General features: G+C 38.0%; 1 protein-coding gene across 13 annotated transcripts in view; it reads right to left on the minus strand.

Moving 5' to 3' along the window:
- The window catches only part of ATRX (ATRX chromatin remodeler), a 312,128-nt gene that overhangs the window by 244,798 nt on the left and 47,158 nt on the right, over nt 1-20,172 (minus strand). For 11 of the 13 annotated variants that reach the window (XM_074391840.1, XM_003936850.4, XM_074391839.1 and 8 more), the window contains one exon: nt 1,686-1,798. The exons of 1 other annotated variant lie outside the window; for it this stretch is intronic. In XM_074391840.1, the coding sequence (XP_074247941.1) occupies nt 1,686-1,798 (113 nt within the window). Of the gene's footprint in view, nt 1-1,489; nt 1,600-1,685; nt 1,799-20,172 lie in introns of all 13 variants that reach the window. One more of the 13 variants, XM_074391842.1, reaches the window with a different exon arrangement.

Genomic DNA, 20,172 nt, shown 5'->3' on the forward strand with positions numbered 1-20,172 from the left:
ACATATATATTGGCGGTCCCATAAGATTATAATACTGTATTTTTACTGTACCTTTTCTATGTTTCCATAGATGCACAAACACTTACCATTGTGTTCCAATTACCTACAGTATTCAGCACAACAACATGCTGCACAGGTTTGTAGCCTAAGAGCAACAGGCTATAACATATAGCCTAGGTGTGTAGTAGACTATGTAAGTACCCTCCATAATGTTTACATGACAAAATCACCCAATAATTAATTTCTCAAAAATATCCCCACAGTTAAGTGATACATGACTGTACTTTTCTTTGACATTTTAAAGAAATCATTTCATTGTCATCTGCCTTCTATCATTTCTGTTGTTAAGTGAGCTTCCAATGTTAGTTATTCCTTTGAAAATAATATATTTTTTTCCTCTTGTCTACTTAAGAGATTTTTCTCTTGGTTTTTGTTCTTTAGGAGTTTGGTTATGATATGCCTAGCTATAGTTTTCTTTATATTTATCCTGCTCAGGGTTCACAAACTTCTTGAATCTGTAGCCTGATGTCTTCCATCACTTTTTAGAAAATGCTCAGCCAATCTCTCTTCCAATTGGACTTTTAACCAATTCTCTTTCTTCCTTCTAGAATTCTAACTACACATACGGTTGACCTTTTCACTATGATCTACCTCTCTTTTACTTTTTTTGTACATACTGTGTATGTATGTGTGTGCTATGTATTGTAGTTACCTTTGAAAACCTGAAAATGCTAACTGTCACATGACACAACATGTTTTATTTAAAAAGAACAGGTGCAATGGCTCATGCATTTAATTTCAGCTACTCAGGAGGCTGAGGCAGGAGAATCATTTGAGGCCAGGAAGCTCAAGACCAGTCTGGGCAACACAGCAAGACCATGTCTCTAAAAAAATTTTTTTGAAAATTAACCAGGCATGGTGACACACACCTGTAATCTCAGCTACTAGAAAGGGTGAGGTGAGAAGACTGCTTGAGCCCAAGGAGTTTGATACTATCAAACAACATAAAAATTTAACTCTTACGCAGGCTGCAGTGGCTCATGCCTGTTATCCTAGCACTTTGGGAGGCCACAGAGAGCAGATCGCTTGAGTTCCAGACCAGCCTACCTAACACGGTGAAACCCAGTCTCTACTAAAAATACAAATTAGCCAGACGTGGTGGCAGGCACCTGCGATCCCAGCTACTCAGAAGGCTGAGGCAGGAGAATAGCTTGAGCCCGGCAGGCAGAGGTTGCAGCGAACCAAGATCACACCATTGCACTCCAGGCTGGGTAACAGAGCAAGATTCCAACTCAAAAATAAAAATAAAAATTTAACTCCTAATACATGAGTAATTGCTAGGATAAAACATTCCTATACTACTCCTGCCTCTTCTAATACTATTTTTTCACAGTCAACATTCACTAGACACTTACGGTCTATAAAACATTTCCATTACACATAAAACCGTAAGTGCTTCCTTTTCCAAGCTTTCTATAGTCATACTTACCAAAATTAAAATCTCCTGTATCAGATACAGCTAAGACACATAATAGGGGCTTCTATAAAGCTTGCTAATCTGTCATTTTCCACAAACTGAAATCTTTTAAAAGCTGCTCCCTGAAAAAATAAATGATTACCTCCATAAGTGTAAAACAAAAATGGAAAAAAGACTAGAAGGTACAGCACATTCTTTCTCAATTTACCTGTGTTTTGATTCATTGCAAGTCGTGGAGGAGAACTTGTTTCTTCAGATTCTTCTGATGAGTGTGCAAGAAAGTCATGAAGCTTCTGCACCAATGTATTCAACTTGCTTTCACTATTAAAACAAAATTTAAAGAATTCCCTTATTAGCATTTCATGTTTTAAATTAATTGTAAAGCTCTCTAGCAAACTGAAAATATAGCCATATTGTAAGTCGTATGAAAGTATGCATATTCAAAGTAAAAACTAAGGGAAATGTTACAGTTGTGGGTGTAAAAAGAAAAAAATTAAAGCAATAAAGTGTAGGCCGGATGTGGTGGCTCACAGTAGGGCATAGTGGCTCATGCCTGTGCTCTCAGCTACTCAGGAAACTGAGGTGGAAGGATGGCTTCAGCCTGGGAGGCAGAGGTTACAGTGAGCCAAGATCATGCCACTGTACTTTAGCCAAGGCAACAGAGCCAGACCCTGACTCAAAAAAAAAAAAAAAAAAAAAAGAATTTTATTTCACTGAGGATATAAAAATATGAGTAACACAATCTACCTGTACAACTACCTAGAATCATATTTAAGGAAACTGATGACATTACTTACTAAGCACTTCTAAAATCCTGAGGTCTTTCAATGTATACTTACTAAACACTTCCTAAACACTGAAGTCTTTCAATGTACTGTATATCATGTGTTTAAACAGAAGTTAAAGTTTGTGTTACTTAAAATGTATCAAAAAAATACTAGCCTTAATTCTTAAGAAACAATAAACCTACCTACCACAAAAGAATTTTAAAAGAAATCAAAACAAAATTGGGGGAAGGGGTGTTAAACAGCAAAAAGGTATTCATATTTAAATTATATCCATTCTTATTTCACAAAAAATAGCTGACCCTTGTACTTATCTTGTCATATTATCATTAGGCACCTAAGTTATTATTTCCTCTTACATGTATATAGTTTATATTTGGGAAATCCTTAGAAATCAAAACATATATGTAGATTACTACTTCAAGAGAGATTTATACTTCCCAACACCCAGAAAAGGGGAGGCCAAAATTTTTCCTATCATTTAAAAAAAATATTCAGTAATTTATCAAATATATTTACTGAGCACTTACTCTCTGAAAGGCCTAAGCAGTGTTTTGGTTTATTATTCTATCTTCTGCTTGGCACAGAAGAACTGTATTAATTGACTGGCATAAAGATGAATACAACACAGAAAAGGACTTGCAAGACCTCAGTCTCCCAGGGAAATATTTCATTAACTAAGGTTTACAGCATAAACTGTTAAGTTATATAATGTATCTGTAATTCAACAGGGTTTTAAGAAGTTAAAAGTTTAAATAAGGAAAGTGTAAGTTTACCCCATTATTTTTCTAACAGTTAGCCTCTTGCTCTGTTATCCAGGCTTGAGCACAGTGGCGTGATCTTGGCTCACTAAAGCCTCAAACTCTTGGGCTCAAGCAATCCTCCTGCTTCAGCATCCTGAGTAGGTGTGGCACACATCTATACTCTTAGCTAATTTTTTTCTTTAATTTTTTGTAGAGATGGGATTTAGTTATGTTGCCCAGGCTGGTCTGAAACTCCTCGCCTCAAGAAATCCTCCCACCTCAGCCTCCCACAGCACTGGGATGACAGGTGTGAACCACCATGCCCACTTCCATTTTTAATAAAAGTCAAAACTTCTGTATGTCAAAGGGCACCATCAAGAAAGTCAACCCACACAATGAGAGAAAACCATTTTCAAATAATCTATCTCATGAGGGTCTCTTAACCAGAATACATAAAGAATTCCTACAATTAAGTAACAAAAAGACAATCCAATTTTAAAATGGGTAAAAGACTGAGACAGACATTTCTCCAAAGAATATATACAAATGTCCAATAAACACACGAAAAAAATGCTTGGGGTCACTAGTCATATTAGGGAAATGCAAATCAAAACCACAATAAACCAATTTATACTCAGTAGGATGGATACAATAAATTTAAAAACAAACGCAAGTTGACAAGGATACACAGATATTAGAACCCACATTCATTGCTGGTAGGAATGTAAAATGGTATAGACACTGTGAAAAACGGTTTGGGAGTTACTCAAATATTTAAACATACAGTTATTCAATGATCCAACAATTCTACTTCTAGATATATACATACGAAAAATGAAAACATTTACTGAACACTTAGTAAGTGCCCCTCTGCACAACTTTCCTGTATTTAGTTAAGAATAACTCAATATATTTAGGGAAGGAAAAAGAAATGAGATATAACAGACATTGTAACTAGAGATCTTGTGTAGATATTTGATTGTTTTCTTTTGGTGGAGAGGGTTGTTTTACAAAATTTTGAAGCAAACTTTGCCTCTAGAATAAAGGTACCAAGGGAGTATGGTTTCCGTTTTTGGCCAATAACCATTCTTTCAGATAAGAATCAGATGTACAAAAAAACAAAAAAAATTATCATCAGGTGATTCTGTATCCCTAAACGTGTTCAGATAGAAAATGAGACCTGGGGAAACGATGCTACGTATCAATTTACAGCACCCAAAATTCCTGAGAAGAAAATTCAAAAACAGGAATAAATAATGTCATACTATATCTTATCTCTTCAATGGATCACCATAGAAAAGTTCTGTAGAAATGAAAGGAGGATAGCAAATCTGAATTATCACTGTCCCCCTCATTCCCAAATCACAGCAATCCAATTGCAAAGTTAACTATTGCATAAATTCATACTGTGGGTGACCAAGGTTAAGAATATGGATAATATTAGTACAATCCATCAACAGTACCACCATACTACACAAATAAAATCAAGAGAGAATGATCAGCAGACCGGGCACAGTGGCTCACACCTGTTGGGAGCCAAGGCGGGCAGATCTCTTGAGGTCAGGAGTTCCAGACCAGCCTGGCCAACATTGTGAAAACCCGTCTCCATTAGAAACACAAAATTAGCCAGGCCTGGTGGTACATATCTGTAACCCCAGCTACTTGGAAAGCTGAGACAGGAGAATCGCTTGAGCCCAAGAGGCAGAAGCTGCAGTGAGCCGAAATCACGCAACTATACTCCTCCAGCATCGGTGACAGAGTAAAACTCCGTCAGAAACAAACAAACAAACAAACACTGTATAGAAGTCCAACAGTAGAAAAAGAAAAAAAAAAAAACACACACACACACATAACTAAACAATGTTGCCTATTCATTTGGGGAAAAAAAAATCTTCACTTTTTTTTTTCCTACTTTGGAGAGAGTCTAACTATGTTGACCGAGCTGGTCTTCAATTTCTGGCCTCAAACAATCCTACTGCTTCAGCCTCCCAAAGTGCTGGGATTACAAGAGAGAGCTACTGTGCCCAGCCCAAAAAAATCTTTACATCTTCAGGAGGGGTATGACTTTTGGAAATAGCCAGTTGTCACTTAGAGTCAAATACAGTAAACAGTGCAAAATGATCAAGTTGGGTAAAATTAATTTTTTGTCAAAATCTGAAATATTCTTGAATATTTATTAACTTGTTTGACTTCTAAACTGGTTACAAAAGGAAAATTCCCAAAATATCATCAGGAATGACACCACTGATATGTATATGGACTCCCAGGGTGACTACTTTAGAAGGAAAGCATTCATTTGTATGTTTAAGTTCTGACATCTGTTTTTAAAATCTACCTCATTTCTAGAGTCATATCATAGAGATGATCCTTGGAAATGTGTATGTCCTATTTTTGGAAACAATGTTTCAAACACACCAAACCAAGTGTCTGAAACACAGCACTCATTAATCCTTTTTATAAACTGAAAATTATTTTCTTAAGGCAAAAGAGCACACATTTATTTACATTAAACTTTTTATATAAATCCAGACATGGTTGTCACTCTCTTCTTCCCTCTACCAAAAGGAGAGGGAAGTCAGCTGAAGCTGACTCAACCAGCACTATGTTTTACCTAACTCTAGAGTCTAGATCACAGTACTTAAACATATCTTTCCAGAGTGGATAAAAATCTCCACTAGAGAAAAGTGGGTTCAGCCTTCAGGGTCACAGTCACGTAATTACAACATGGGCTTGATGCAAATGACAGTCTATAAAAAAAGAAACAGAGAGCAATAGAATCAATACCAACGAAAACGACGACCATGCAAAAACTCCATACGAAGGTCACCAACTTCAAAGACCAAAGGTAGATAAATCCAGGAAGATGAGGAAAAACCAGCACAAAGAGGCTGAAAATTCCCAAAAGCAGAACGCCTCTTCTCCTACAAAGGATCACAACTCCTTGCCAGCAAGGGAACAAAACTGGATGAAAGAGGAGTTTGACAAACTGTCAGAAAGAAGTAGGATTCGGAAGGTGGGTAATAACAAACTCCTCCAAGCTAAAGGCACATGTTCTAACCCAATGCAAGGAAGCTAAGAACCTTGAAAAAAGGTTAGAGGAATTCCTAACTAGAAGAAGCAGTTTAGAGAAGAACATAAATGACCTGATGGAGCTGAAAAACACAGCACGAGAACTTCGTGAATCCTAAGTATCAATAGCCAAATCGAACAAGCAGAAGGAGAATATCAGAGACTTAAGATCAACTTAATGAAATAAAGTGTGAAGACAAGATTAGAGAATAAAGACTGGAAAGGAATGATAAAAACCTCCAAGATATATGGGACTATGTAAAAAGACCAAACCTACATTTGACTGGTATACACAACAGTGATGGGGAAAATGGAACCAAGGTGAAAAACAAACTTCAGGATATTATCCAGGAGAACTTCCCCAACCTAGCAAGATAGGCCAACATTCAAATTCAGAAAATACAGAGAACACCACTGAGATACTCCTTAGGAAGAGCAAGCCCAAGACACATAATGGTCAGATTCACCGGGGTTGACATGAAGGAAAAAATGCTAAGGGCAGTCAGAGAGAAAGGTCAGGTTATGCACAAAGGGAAGCCTATCAGACTAACAATGGACTTCTCTGCAGAAACCCTACAAGGCAGAAGAGAGTGGGGGCCAATATTCAACATTCTTTTTTTTTTTTTTTTTTTTTTTGAGACAGAGTTTCACTCTTTTTAACCAGGCTGGAGTGCAATGGCGCGATCTCGGCTCACCGCAACCTCCGCCTCCTGGGTTCAAGCAATTCTCCTGCCTCAGCCTCCTGAGGAGCTGGGATTACAGGCACATGCCACCATACCCAGCTAATTTTTTGTATTTTTAGTAGAGACGGGGTTTCACCAGAAAATAATTTTCAACCCAGAATTTCACATCCAGCCAAACTAAGCTTCATAAGTAAAGGAGAAATAAAATCCTACACAGACAAGCAAATGCTGAGAGATTTTGTCACCACCGAGCCTGCCTTAAAAGAGTTCCTGAAGGAAGTATTAAATATGAAAAGGAAAAACTGGTACCAGCCACTTCAAAGAAAACAAAAAAAAGGTAAAAACCATCAACACTATGAAGAAATTACATCAACTAATGGGCAAAATAACCAGCTAGCGTCATAATGACAGGATCAAATTCACACATAATATTACTGACCTTAAATGTAAATGGGCTAAATGCCCCAATTGGCACAGACTGGCAAACTGGACAGAGTCAAGACCCAAGATCAGTATGCTGTACTCAGGAGACCCATCTCACATACAAAGACACACATGGGTGCAAAAAAAAGGGGGATGGAGGAAGATTTACCAAGAATATGGAAAGCAAAAAATTAAAAAAAAAAAAAAAAACAGGGGTTGCAATCCTACTCTCTGATAAAACAGATTTTAAACCAACAAAGATCAAAAGAGACAAAGAAGGGCACTACACAATGCCAAAAGGATCAATGCAACAAGAAGAGCTAACTAACCTAAATATATCTGGACCCAATACAAGAGTACCCACATACATAAAGCAAGTTCTTAGAGACCTACAGAGACTTATAGACTCCCACACAGTAACAGTGGGAGACTATCAATATTAGACAGATCAACAAGACAGAAAATTAACAGGGATATCCAGGACTTGAACTCAGCTCTGGACCAAGCAGACCTAATAGACATCTACAGAACTCTCCACCCCGAGTCAACAGAATATACATTCTTTGCAGCACCACATCACACTTATTCTGAAACTGACCACAGAATTGGAAGTAAAACACAACTCAGCAAATGCAAAAGAATGGAAATCATAACAAACAGTCTCTCAGCCCACAGTGCAATCATATTAGAACTGAGGATTAAGAAACTCACTCAAAACCCCACAACCATATGGAAACTGAACAACCTGCTCCTGAATGACTACTGGATAAAATAACAAAATTAAGGCAGAAATAAATAAGTTCTTTGAAACCAATGAGAACAAAGACACAACGTACCAGAATCTCTAGGACACAGCTAAACCAGGGTTTAAAGAGAAATTTATAGCAATAAATGTCCACAGAAGAAAACAAAAAAAGATCTAAAATCAACACCCTAACGTCACAATTAAAAGAACTAGAAAAGCAAGAGCTTTTCAAAAGCTAGCAGAAGACAACAAATAACTAAGATCAGAGCAGAACTGAAGGAGACAAAGACACAAGAACCCTTCAAAAAAAAAAAAAAAAAATCAAGGAGCTGGTTGTTTTTTGGTTTTTTTTTTTTAAAGATTAACAAAATAGACTGCTAACCAGACTAATAAAGAAGACAGAATAATCAAAAAGACACAATAAAAAATGATGGAGATATCACCAATGATTCCACGGAAATACAAAGTACCAACAGAGAATACTATAAACACATCTATGCAAATAAAGTAGAAAATCTAGAAGAAATGGATAAATTCGTGGGCACATACACTCTCCCAACACTAAACCAGGAAGAAGTTGAATCCCTGAAGAGACCAGTAACAAGTTCTGAAATTGAGGCAGTAATTAATAGCCTATCAAGCAAAAAAAAAAAAAAAAAAAAAAAAAACGTTCAGGACCTGATGGATTCACAGCCGAATTCTACCAGAAATACAAAGAGTAGCTGGTAACATTCCTTTTGAAAATACTCCAAACAACAGAAAAAGAGGGAATCCTCCCTAACTCATTTAATGTGCCAGCATCATCCTGATACCAAAACCTGGCAGAGACACAGCAAAAAAACAAAATTTCAGGCCAATATCCCTAATGAACATCAATGTGAAAATCCTCAATAAAATACTGGCAAATCGAATCCAACAGTACATCAAAAAGCTTATCCATCACGATCAAGTTGGCTTCATCCCTAGGATGCAAGGCTGGTTCAACATACACAAATCAATAAACATAAGCTACATAACAGAACCAATGACAAAAACCACATGATTATCTCAATAGATGGAGAGAAGGCCTTCGACAAAATTCAACAGTGCTTTATACTAAAAATTCTCAATAAACTAGGTATTGATGAAATGTATCTCAAAATAGTAAGAGCTATTTATAACAAACCCACAGCCAATATTATACTGAGTGGGTAAACACTGGACGCATTCCCTTTGAAAACCAGCACAAGACAAAGATGCCCTCTCTCACCACTCCTATTCAACACAGTATTGGAAATTCTGGCCAGGGCAATCAGACAAGAGAAAGAAATAAAACGTACTCAAATAGAAAAGGAAAAGTCAAATTATCTGTTTCCAGATGACGTAACTGTATATTTAGAAAATCTCATTGTTGCTGATAAGCAACTTCAGCAAAGTCTCAGGATACAAAAAGAATGTGCAAAAATCACAAGAATTCCTATACACCAATAATAGACAAACAGCCAAATCATAAGCAAACTCCCATTCACAACTGCTACAAAGAGAATAAAAAACCTAGGAATACAATTTACAAGGGATGTGAAGAACCTCTTCAAGGAGAACTACAAACCACTGTTCAAGGAAATAAGAGAGGACACTAACAAATAAAAAAAATTGGCCGGGCGCGGTGGCTCAAGCCTGTAATCCCAGCACTTTGGGAGGCCGAGGCGGGTGGATCACGAGGTCGAGAGATCGAGACCATCCTGGTCAACAAGGTGAAACCCCGTCTCTACTAAAAATACAAAAAGTTAGCTGGGCATGGTGGTGCGTGCCTGTAATCCCAGCTACTTAGGAGGCTGAGGCAGGAGAATTGCCTGAGCCCAGGAGGCGGAGGTTGCGGTGAGCCGAGATCGCGCCATTGCACTCCAGCCTGGGTAACAAGAGCGAAACTCCGTCTCAAAAAAAAAAAAATCCATACTCATGGACAGTAACAATCAGTATCATGAAAATGGCCATACTGCCCAAAGTAATTTATACATTTCAATGCTATTCCCATCAAGCTACCACTGACTTTCAAATGAAATCAAGAAGGAGCCCGTATAGCCAAGACATACTAAACAAAAAGAACAAAGATGGAGGCATCACGCTACCTGACTATACCTCAAGGCTGCAGTAACCAGAACACCATGTTACTAGTACCAAAACCAATATACAGACCCAGGGAACACAACAGAGGCCTCAGAAATAACACCACACATCTACATCCATCTGATCTTTGACAAACCTAACAAAAACAAACAATGGAGAAAGGATTCCCTATTTAATAAATGGTGTTAGGAAAACTGGCTAGCCATATGCAGAAAACTGAAACTGGACGCCTTTTTACACCTTCTACAAAAATTAATTCAAGATGGATTAAAAATTTAAATGTAAGACCTAAAACCATAACACCCCTAGAAGAAAACCTAGGCACCACCATTCAGGACACAGGCATGAGAAAAGACTTCGTGACTAAAACACCAAAAGCAATGGCAACAAAAGCCAAAATTGACAAATGAAACCTAATTTAACTAATGAGCTTCTGCACAGCAAAAGAAACGATTAGAGTGAAAAGGCAACCTACAGAATGAAAGAAAATGTTTGCAATCTACCCATCTGACAAAGGGCTGATATCCAGAATCTACAAAGAACCAAAACAGATTTACAAGAAAAAACAACACCATCAAAAAGTAGATGAAAGATATGAATAGACACTTTTTAAAAGAAGTCATTTATGCCCCCCAACAAACACATGAAAAAAAGCTCATCATCACTGATCATTAGAGAAATGCAAATCAATACCACAATGAGATACCATCTCATGCCAGTTAGAATGGTGATCATTAAAAAGTCAGGAAACAACATATGCTGGAGAGGATGTGGAGAAATAGGAACACTTTTACACTGTTGGCAGGAGTGTAAATTAGTTCAACCATTGAGGAAGACAGTGTGGCGATTTCCTCAAGCACCTAGAAGTAGAAATTCCATTTGACCCAGCAATCCCGTTACTGGGTATATACCCAAAGGATTATAAATCATTCTACTATAAAGACACATGCACACATGTTTATTGCAGCACTATTCACAATAGCGAAGACTTGGTACCAACCCAAATGCCCATCAGTGTTAGACTGAATAAAGAAAATGTGGTACATATACACCATGGAATACTATGCAGCCATAAAAAAGGATGAGTTAATGTCCTTTGAAGGGACATGGATAAAGCTGGAAACCATCCTTCTCAGCAAACTAACACTAACACAGGAATAGAAAATCAAACACGACATGTTCTCACTCATAAGTGGGAGTTGAACAATGGAATATATGGGCACAAGGAGGCGAACATCACTTACTGGGGCCTGTCAGGGGGTTGGGGGGAAGAGGAGGGACAGTCTTAGGAGAAATACCTAATGTAGATGACAGGTTGATGGGTGCAGCAAACCACCATGACACATGTATACCTAGGTAACAAACCTGCACATTCTGCATGTGTATCCAAGAACTTAAAGTTTAATTTTTAAAAATTACCTGAGAGTATTTTTAAAACAACAGTTTTCTTGTAAACCATGAGAGAAGTCAGAAGAAACAACAGATTATGGCAAAAAAACTCAGGCTGTCTACAAATTTACAAATGATGCATTGGTTCAACACCAGGAACGGGGTGGGAAGGAAAGCACAATGAGAAACGTGAAAGATGGGATATTAATAACAGAATGTGTTATGTACAATGTCACCTGTACTCGAATCTATAAAAATGTATAATAAAAATTCGACTATTACGCCAGGTGCAGCGGCTCATGCCTGTAATCGTAGCAATTTGAGAGGCAAAGATGGGAGGATCACTTGAGGCCAGGAGTTTTTGAGACAAGCCTGGGCAACACAGTGAGCCTCCATCTTTATTTTTTTTTTTAATGTCACTATCACTTTGCACAGGGATTAGCTGAAAACAAGCTTAGTTCGATGAGTAAATTTCTGTAATACTTTTTTCTCATTATTAAGTTCAATTATCTCTATCACAGACATTTTACATGAAAATATTTCCAAGTGTTGGCTTAATTAGGATCATCCTTTTGGTAATTAAATATGTTTGTGTTAACAAAATAAATAATGAAAAACACATTACTTTGCTCTCATTCCCTATAGAAACTTTTGAACAAAGTAAACAAAATGCATGAAGAAATGAATATAAAACTTCAACTTTTTTTGTTTTTGTTTGAGACAGAGTTTCGCTCTTGTTGCCCAAGCTGGAGTGCAATGGCGCGATCTCGGCTCACCGCAACCTCCGCCTCCTGGGTTCAGGAAATTCTCCTGCCTCAGCCTCCTGAGTAGATAGGATTACAGGCACGTGCCACCATGTCAACTTCTTAAAAGTCTATGAAGTGTTAAATGTGATAGCATTTTTTAACTTATCGAATATTTAGGGGTAAAATGACTATTCATGGTAGGCTAAGTTTCCATGAAACAGACACTCTCATTGATGGCTTGCGGTGATACATACATTTACAAAACAAGTTGGCAAACCATCAAGACTTTGATCTAATAATTCTCTCCTAATCTAGTCAAAGAAAATATTTCTTTTTCTTTTTCTTTTCTTTTTTTTTTTGAGTCAGAGTCTCATTCTGTTACCCAGGCAGAAGTGCACTGACACGACTTCAGCTCACTGCAACCTCCACCTCCCAGGTTCAAGAGATTTTCCTGCCGCAAGTCTCCCAAGTGGCTGCGACTACAGGTGCACCACCACACCTGGCTAATTTTTGTATTTTTTAGTAGAGACGGGGTTTCACCATATTTGATAGGCTGGTCTTGAACTACTGGCCTTATGATCCGCCCACCTTGGCCTCTCAAAGTGCTGGAATTACAAGTGTGAGCCACCGCACCTGGCCAAAAGAAAATATTTCTTTTTTTATTGTTATTAAGGCAAAGTTTCACTCTTGTTGCCCAGGCTGGAGTGCAATGGCACAATCCTGGCTCATTGTAACCTCTGCCTCCCAGATTCAAGCAATTCTCCTGCCTCAGCCTCCAGAGTAGCTGGGATTACAGGCGCCCGCCACCATGCCCAGCTAATTTTTTGTAGTTTTAGTAGAGACGAAGTTTCACTATGTTGGCTAGGCTGGTCTTCAACTCCTGACCTCAGGCAATCCACCCTCCTAGGCCTTCCAAAGTGTTGGGATTACAAGCGTGAGCCACCACTCCCAGCCCAATATTTCTACATAATAACTTTACTCACAAAAGGTATCAATCTGTGAGACACAAAAGCAAAAAAAAAAAAAATCTGTAATCAATTAAGATGTATAATAATGGATAGGTAAACATGGATGCATACAAGTCATACAATACAATACTAACCAACAAATTCAAAAAAGTTCATATAATATGGAAAATAGCTCATACTACAATGCTAACCAAAAATAGGCTATAAACTGTCTACGAAGTATGACAATTATGTTAAAAAATTGCACTAAAATATTGCTAATAAATGTACCCCAAAATGTCCACAGTAAGTAATATCTAGCTAAGATAACAGAAAATATTTTTTTTTACCTTTTTGGGACATAATGAACTCATTGCTTTCATGCAGGAAAAGTTGTATTTTCTTTTATAATTTATAAACTTTTCTTTAAAATTTGAGGAATGAAGATATGTATGACTCAAACTAATTTGAAAATTAAAAACATCATTTTTCTAAGATTCTTCAAGGTAATTCAATTCCACTTAAGAAATTACTCACATGTGGGTATGTTTCTAGTTTCACAATTATCATGTTTAATGTACATTATACGGCTGGGCATGGTGGCTCCAGCCTGTAATCGCAGGACTTTGGGAGGCCCAGGCAGGCAGATTACTTGCAGTCAGGAGTTCGAGACCAACCTGGCCAACATGGTGAAACCTCATCTCTACTAAAAATACAAAAAAAATTAGATGGGCATTAGTGCATGTGTAGTCTCAGCTACTCAGGAGGCTGAGGCATGAGAATCACTTGAACCTGGAAGGCAGAGGCTGCAGTGAACAGAGATTGCATCACTGCACTCCAGCCTGGGCAACAGAGAGAGACCTTGCCTCAAAAACAATAAATAAATAAAGTACATTATTAAATATACAGTTATTTGTTAATACCCATAACTTCAGTTTCAAATTAAACAATAATTAACAATTTTGACTTTTCACTAATCTAAGAGATTCTATTCATACTTACTTTACTTAAAAGTTTACAACTCACTAAAGTAATGAAAACCTAACATATGCCCTTATCAAATAGAATTATGATAAATCTTTTTGAAAGCCAATGGAAACCAAAAAAGCACAGAAGTAGCTATATTTATGTAAGAGAAAATAGATTTCAAGACAACAACTATAAAAAAGCCAAAGAGGGTCACTATATAATGAAAGAGCAGTCAATTTAGCAAGAGGATATAACCATTTTAAATATAAATGCACTCAACACTAGAGCACTCACATATATAAAGCAAATATTTAGAGCAAAGGGAGGGACAGGCCCCAATATGCTAATACCTGGAGACTTCAGTATCCTGCTTGCAGCACTGGACAGACCTTCCAGAGAAAATCAACAAAGAAACATCAAACTTAATGTGCACTACAGGCCAAATGAACCTAACAGATATTTACAGAACATTTCATTGAAGGGTTGCAGAATACACATTCTTCTCTTCAGCACATGGATTATTCTCAAAGACAGACCATGTGTTAGGTAACAACACAAGTCTTAAAATATTAAAAATACTGAAATAATATCAAGTATCTCCTCTGATCCCAACAGAATAAAACTAGAAATCAATAATGAGAAATTTTGAAAAGTATACATACACATGTAAATTAAACAGTATGTTCCTGAATGATCAGTGAGTCAATCAGAAATTAAGAAGAAAACTGGAAATTTTATTTAAACAAATGATATTGAAACACAACATACCAAAACCTATGGAATACAGCAAAAGCATTACCAAAAAGGAAGTTTACAGGTATAAGTGCCTATATCAATAAAGAAGAAATACTTCAAATAACCTAACAACGCATCTTAAAGAACAAGAAAAGCAAGAGTAAACGAACCCCAAAATTAGAAGAGATACTAAAGATCAGAGTAGAAGCAAATGAAACTAAAATAAACAAAATAATACAAAGTATCAATGAAACAAAATGTTGGTTATCAGAAAGTTAAAAGAAAATTTAAAAACCTTTGGCCAGAGTTTTTTTTTTTTTTAAAAAAAAAAAGGGAAAGAAAGACCCAAATATATAACATCAGAGATGAGAATGGAGACATTATGATGGATACTACAGAAATAAAAAGGATCATTCATGGCTACTATGAGAAACTATATGCTAATGAATTGGAAACTCTAGAAGAAATGGACAAATTCCTAGATACAACCTACCAAGACTGAACCATGAACAAATCTACAACCTGAACACACCTATAACAAGTAATGAGATTGAAGCCATAATAAAAATCTTCCCAGTAAATAAAAGTCTGGGACCTGATGGCTTCACTGCTGAATTCTACCAAAAATTTAAAGATCTAATACTGATAGAGGCAGGAGGCAGAGAAATTCTAGAAAGACAGGGGTAGTCCCTGAGGAAACTCCTACCATCAAGCCAAAAAGTCTGAAACCCACAGCCCAAAGTGAAAACTTCTATTCCTGTTTGTCCACTCCCTCCCGATTGGTTCTGTCTGAATGTCTCTTTACCAAGTAAATGTTGCCTTATCCAAAACTACCTACAGCCCGCCCCACCCCCATCCTGTGCCTATAAAGACCCCAGATTCAAGTGGTAGAGAGGAAAGAGACAGCTTAATTTTGGAGAAAAGACAGCCAAACTTTGGGAAAGGAGATGGCTTGACTTCAGAGAAGAAATGGCTGGACTTCTGGGAGATCAGCTCTTCCTGTCCCCTCTCCAGCTCCCCTCTCCGCTGAGCCATTCCCTTCGTCTTTACTATCCTTCGAGTGTCCACTCAACCTCATTCTTCTTGGCCACCAGACAAGAGCTCAGGACCTACTGAGTGTGGGTACCCAAAAAAGACTATCACATCAGCCCTCTGCCCTCACCACTGGAGGGCAGCCACCCCACACGGCAAGGCAAGAGGTCAACTGAGCTGTTAACACACAGCCAGCTGCAGACAGCAGAACGAAAGGAGCACTGTGACACCCCCGCGGGGGCCTCGGGGTTACAGACAAACCCGTCAATGTGGCTGCTGTGCACAGGGCCTGGTCCTGCTGGTGCCCAGAACAGCCAGGTCTCACACTCACTTGCTTGTGCCTGGTCTGGCCATGGTTCCTGCACAGAGCTTGCTGCTGTGTCAGGGACCAGACCAGCTGGCCAGGTCCCAGACTCACTCACTCACTCAAATGCACCCTCAGACAAGCGGTTGAGCTTGGCAGGCTGAGCAAACATTCTCCCCTGTTACAAGTCTGATGAAGGGGCCAAGAGAATTCCTGCATCAATACTATTCCTATTCAAACTATTCCAAAAAATAAAAGGAAGCAATACTTCCAAGTGCATTCTGCAAGCCCAGTATTACCCTGTTACCAAAACCAGATAAAAACACATTAAAAAAAAGAAAATGACAGGCCAATATCTATGATGAATACTGGTGCAAACATCCTCAACAAAATACTAGCAGACCAGATTAAACAATACATTAAAAAGATCATTCATCATGACCAAGTGGAGTTTATCCCTGAGATGCAAGAGGGGATCAATACATGCAAATCAGTATGATACATCATATCGACAGAATGAAGAATAAAACCGTATTATTTTAGTAAATGCTTAAAAAGTATTTAATAATATTTAACATTTCTTGATGATAAAAACCTTCCAAAAATGAGTATAGGAGGAACATAATTCAACATAATAAAAGCCATATACAACACACCCACGGCTAGTATCAAACTGAAGAGAAAAATGAAAGCCTTTCCTTTAAGGTCCACAACATGACAAGGATGCCAACTTCCAGCACAGTTACTCAACACAGAACTACTGGAAGTCCTAGCTACAGCAACCAGACAAGAGAAAGAAATAAAGGAAAAAGTCAAATTACCCTTATTTGCAAAGGATGTGATCTTATATTTAGAAAAACCTATAGACTCTACAAAAAAAACTATTAGAACTGATAAATTCAGTTAACTGTCAGTATAGAATATCAACATACAAAAATCAGCAACATTTCTATATGTCAACAGTGACCAATCTGAAAAGAAAATTTAAAAAGTAATCTCATTTACAATAACCATAAATAAAATTAAATACCTAAGAATTAACCAAAGAAGTAAAAGATTTCTATAATAAAAACTGTAAAACACTGATGACTGAAAGTGAAGAGTACACAAAAAAATGGAAAGATATTCCATGTTCATGGAATGGAAGAATCAATATTGTTAAAATGTCCATACTACCCAAAGCACTCTACAAATTCAATGCAATCCCTATCAAAATACCAAAGACATTTTCACAGAAACAGAAAAAAAAAATCCTAAAACTTACATGGAAACACAAAAGTTCCAAAATTCCCAAAGCTATACTAAGCAGAAAGAACAAAACTAGAAGAATCACATTATCAGATTTCAAATTATACCACAGAATTATAGTAACTAAAACAGCATGATTCTGGCATAAAAAGAGACACACAAACCAATGGACAGAATAGAGAACTCAGAACAAATCTACACATCTACAATGAACTCATTTTCTACAAAGGTGCCGAGAACATACACTGGGGAAAAGAAAGGCTCGATAAATGATGCTGGGGACCAGGCAGAGTGGCTCACACCTGTAATCCCAGAACTTTGGAAAGCCAAGGTAGAAGATCACTTGAGGTCAGGAGTTTGAGACTAGCCTGGCCAACATGGTGAAACTTCATCTACACTAAAAGTACAAAAATCAGCCAGCCATGGTGGCAGGTGCCTGTAATCCCAGATACTCAGAAGGCTGAGGCAGAAGAATCACTTGAACCCAGGAGGCAGAGGTTGCACTGAGCTGAGATAGCACCACTGCACTCCAGCCTGGGCAACACAGTGAGACTTTCTCTCAAAAAATTAGTAAAATATAAATGGTGCTGAGCCAGGCACGGTAGCTCACATCTGTAATCCCAGCATGTTGGAAGCATGAGGCGGCGGGTGGATCATTTGAGGTCAGGAGTCCGAGCCCAGCATGGCCAACATGGTGAAACCCTGTCTCTACTAAAAATACAAAAATTAGCTGGGCATCGTGGTAGGCACCTGTAATCCCAGGTACTAGGGAGGCGGAGGCAGGAGAATCACTTAAACCGAGGAGGCAGAGGTTGCAGTGAGCTGAGATAGTACCACTGCACTGCACTGCAGCCTGGACAACATAGTGAGACTCTCAAAAAAATAAAGTAAAAATAAATGGTGCTGGGCTATGCAAGTGGCTCACACCTGTAATGTCAGCACTCTGGGAGGCTGAGTGGGGGGATCATTTGAGGTCAGGAGTTCGAGACCAGCCTGGCCAACATGATGAAACCCCGTCTCTACTCAAAATATAAAAATTAGCTGGACATGGTGGTACACATCTGTAATTCCAGCTACTCAGGAGACTGAGGCAGAAGAATTGCTTGAACCAGGGAGACAGAGGTTACAGTGAGCCTAGATCACGCTACTGCTCTTCAGCCTGGGTGATGGAATGAGACTCTGTCTCAAAATAAATTTAATATAAATAAATAAGTTGTGCCCGGTAAACTGGATATCCATATACAGAAGAATGAAACTAGACTCCAGACCGGGCGTGGTAGCTCACACCTGTAATCCTAGCACTTTAGGAGGCCAAGACAAGCAGATCACCTGAGTTCAGGAGTTCAAGACCAGCCTGGCCAACATAGTGAATCCCGTCTCTACTAAAATTACAAAAATTAGATGGGCATGGTGGTGAGCACCTGTAATCCCAGCTACTCAGAAGGCTGAGGCAGGAGAATTGCTTGAACCCGGGAGGCGGAGGTTGCAGTGAGCCGAGACCATGCCACTGCACTTCAGTCTGGGCAACAAGAGTGAAACTCTGCCTCAAAAAAAAAAAAAAAAAAGATAAAGAAAAAGAAACAAGACTCCTATGTCTTGCCATATACATAAAATCAAAATGGATTAAAGACTTACACCTAAAACTTCAATTTATGAATATTCTATAAGAAAACATTGGGGAAACTATCCAGGCCATCAGTCTGGGCAAAATATTCTACAACAATATCCCACAAGCACAGGTAACCAAACAAAAATGGACAAATTGGATCACATCAAGTTAAAAAGCTTTTGCACCACAAAGGAAACAATCAACAAAGTGAACAAAAAACCCACAGAATGAGACAAGGTATTTTGCAAACTACCCATCTAAAAAGGGAACCAGAATATGTAAGGAGCTCAAACGACTCTACAAAATAAAAATCTAATAATCTAATCAAAAATGGCCAAAAAATGTGGATACACATTCCTCAAAAGAAGACACACAAATTGCAAATAGGCATATGAAAAAGTGCTCTAAGATCACTGATCATCAGAGAAATGCAAATGAAAGCTACCATGAGATATCATCTCACCCCAGTTAAAATGGCTTATATCCAAAAGACAAGCAATAACAAATATTGGCAATGATGTAGAGAAAAGGAAACTCTTGTACACAGTTGGCAGGAACGTGAATTAGGACAACCACTATGCAGAACAGTTTGGAGGTGCCTAAAAAAACTAAAAGTTGAGCTACTGTATGATCCAGAAATCCAGCTGCTTAGATATATACCAGAAAAAAAGCAAATTAGCATATCAAAGGGATACCTGCATTCCTATGTTTATTACAGCACTGTCCCCAATAGCCAAGGTTTTGAAGCAACCTAAGTATCCATCAACAGATGAATGGATTTTAAAAATGTGGTACTGACACAAAATGGAGTACTATTCAGCCATTAAAAAATGAGATCCTGTCATTTGCAACAGTATGGATGAAACTAGAAGTTATTATGCTAAGTGAAATAAGCCAGGCACGGAAAGACCAACATTGCATATTCTCATTTATTTGTGGGATCTAAAAATCAAAACAATTAAATTCATGGAGATACAGCGTAGAAGGATGGTAACCAGAGGCTGAGAAGAGTAGTGTGGTGGGGGGCAGGATGTTGTGACGTTTAATAGGTACAAAAAAAAAATAGTTGGAAAGCATGAATAAGACCTAGTATTTGGCTGCGCGCAATGGCTCACGCCTATAATCCCAGTACTTTGGGAGGCCAAGGCAGGTGGATCATGAG

Source organism: Saimiri boliviensis, chromosome X (assembly GCF_048565385.1).
Source record: "Saimiri boliviensis isolate mSaiBol1 chromosome X, mSaiBol1.pri, whole genome shotgun sequence".
NCBI classification, from domain to species: domain Eukaryota; kingdom Metazoa; phylum Chordata; class Mammalia; order Primates; family Cebidae; genus Saimiri; species Saimiri boliviensis.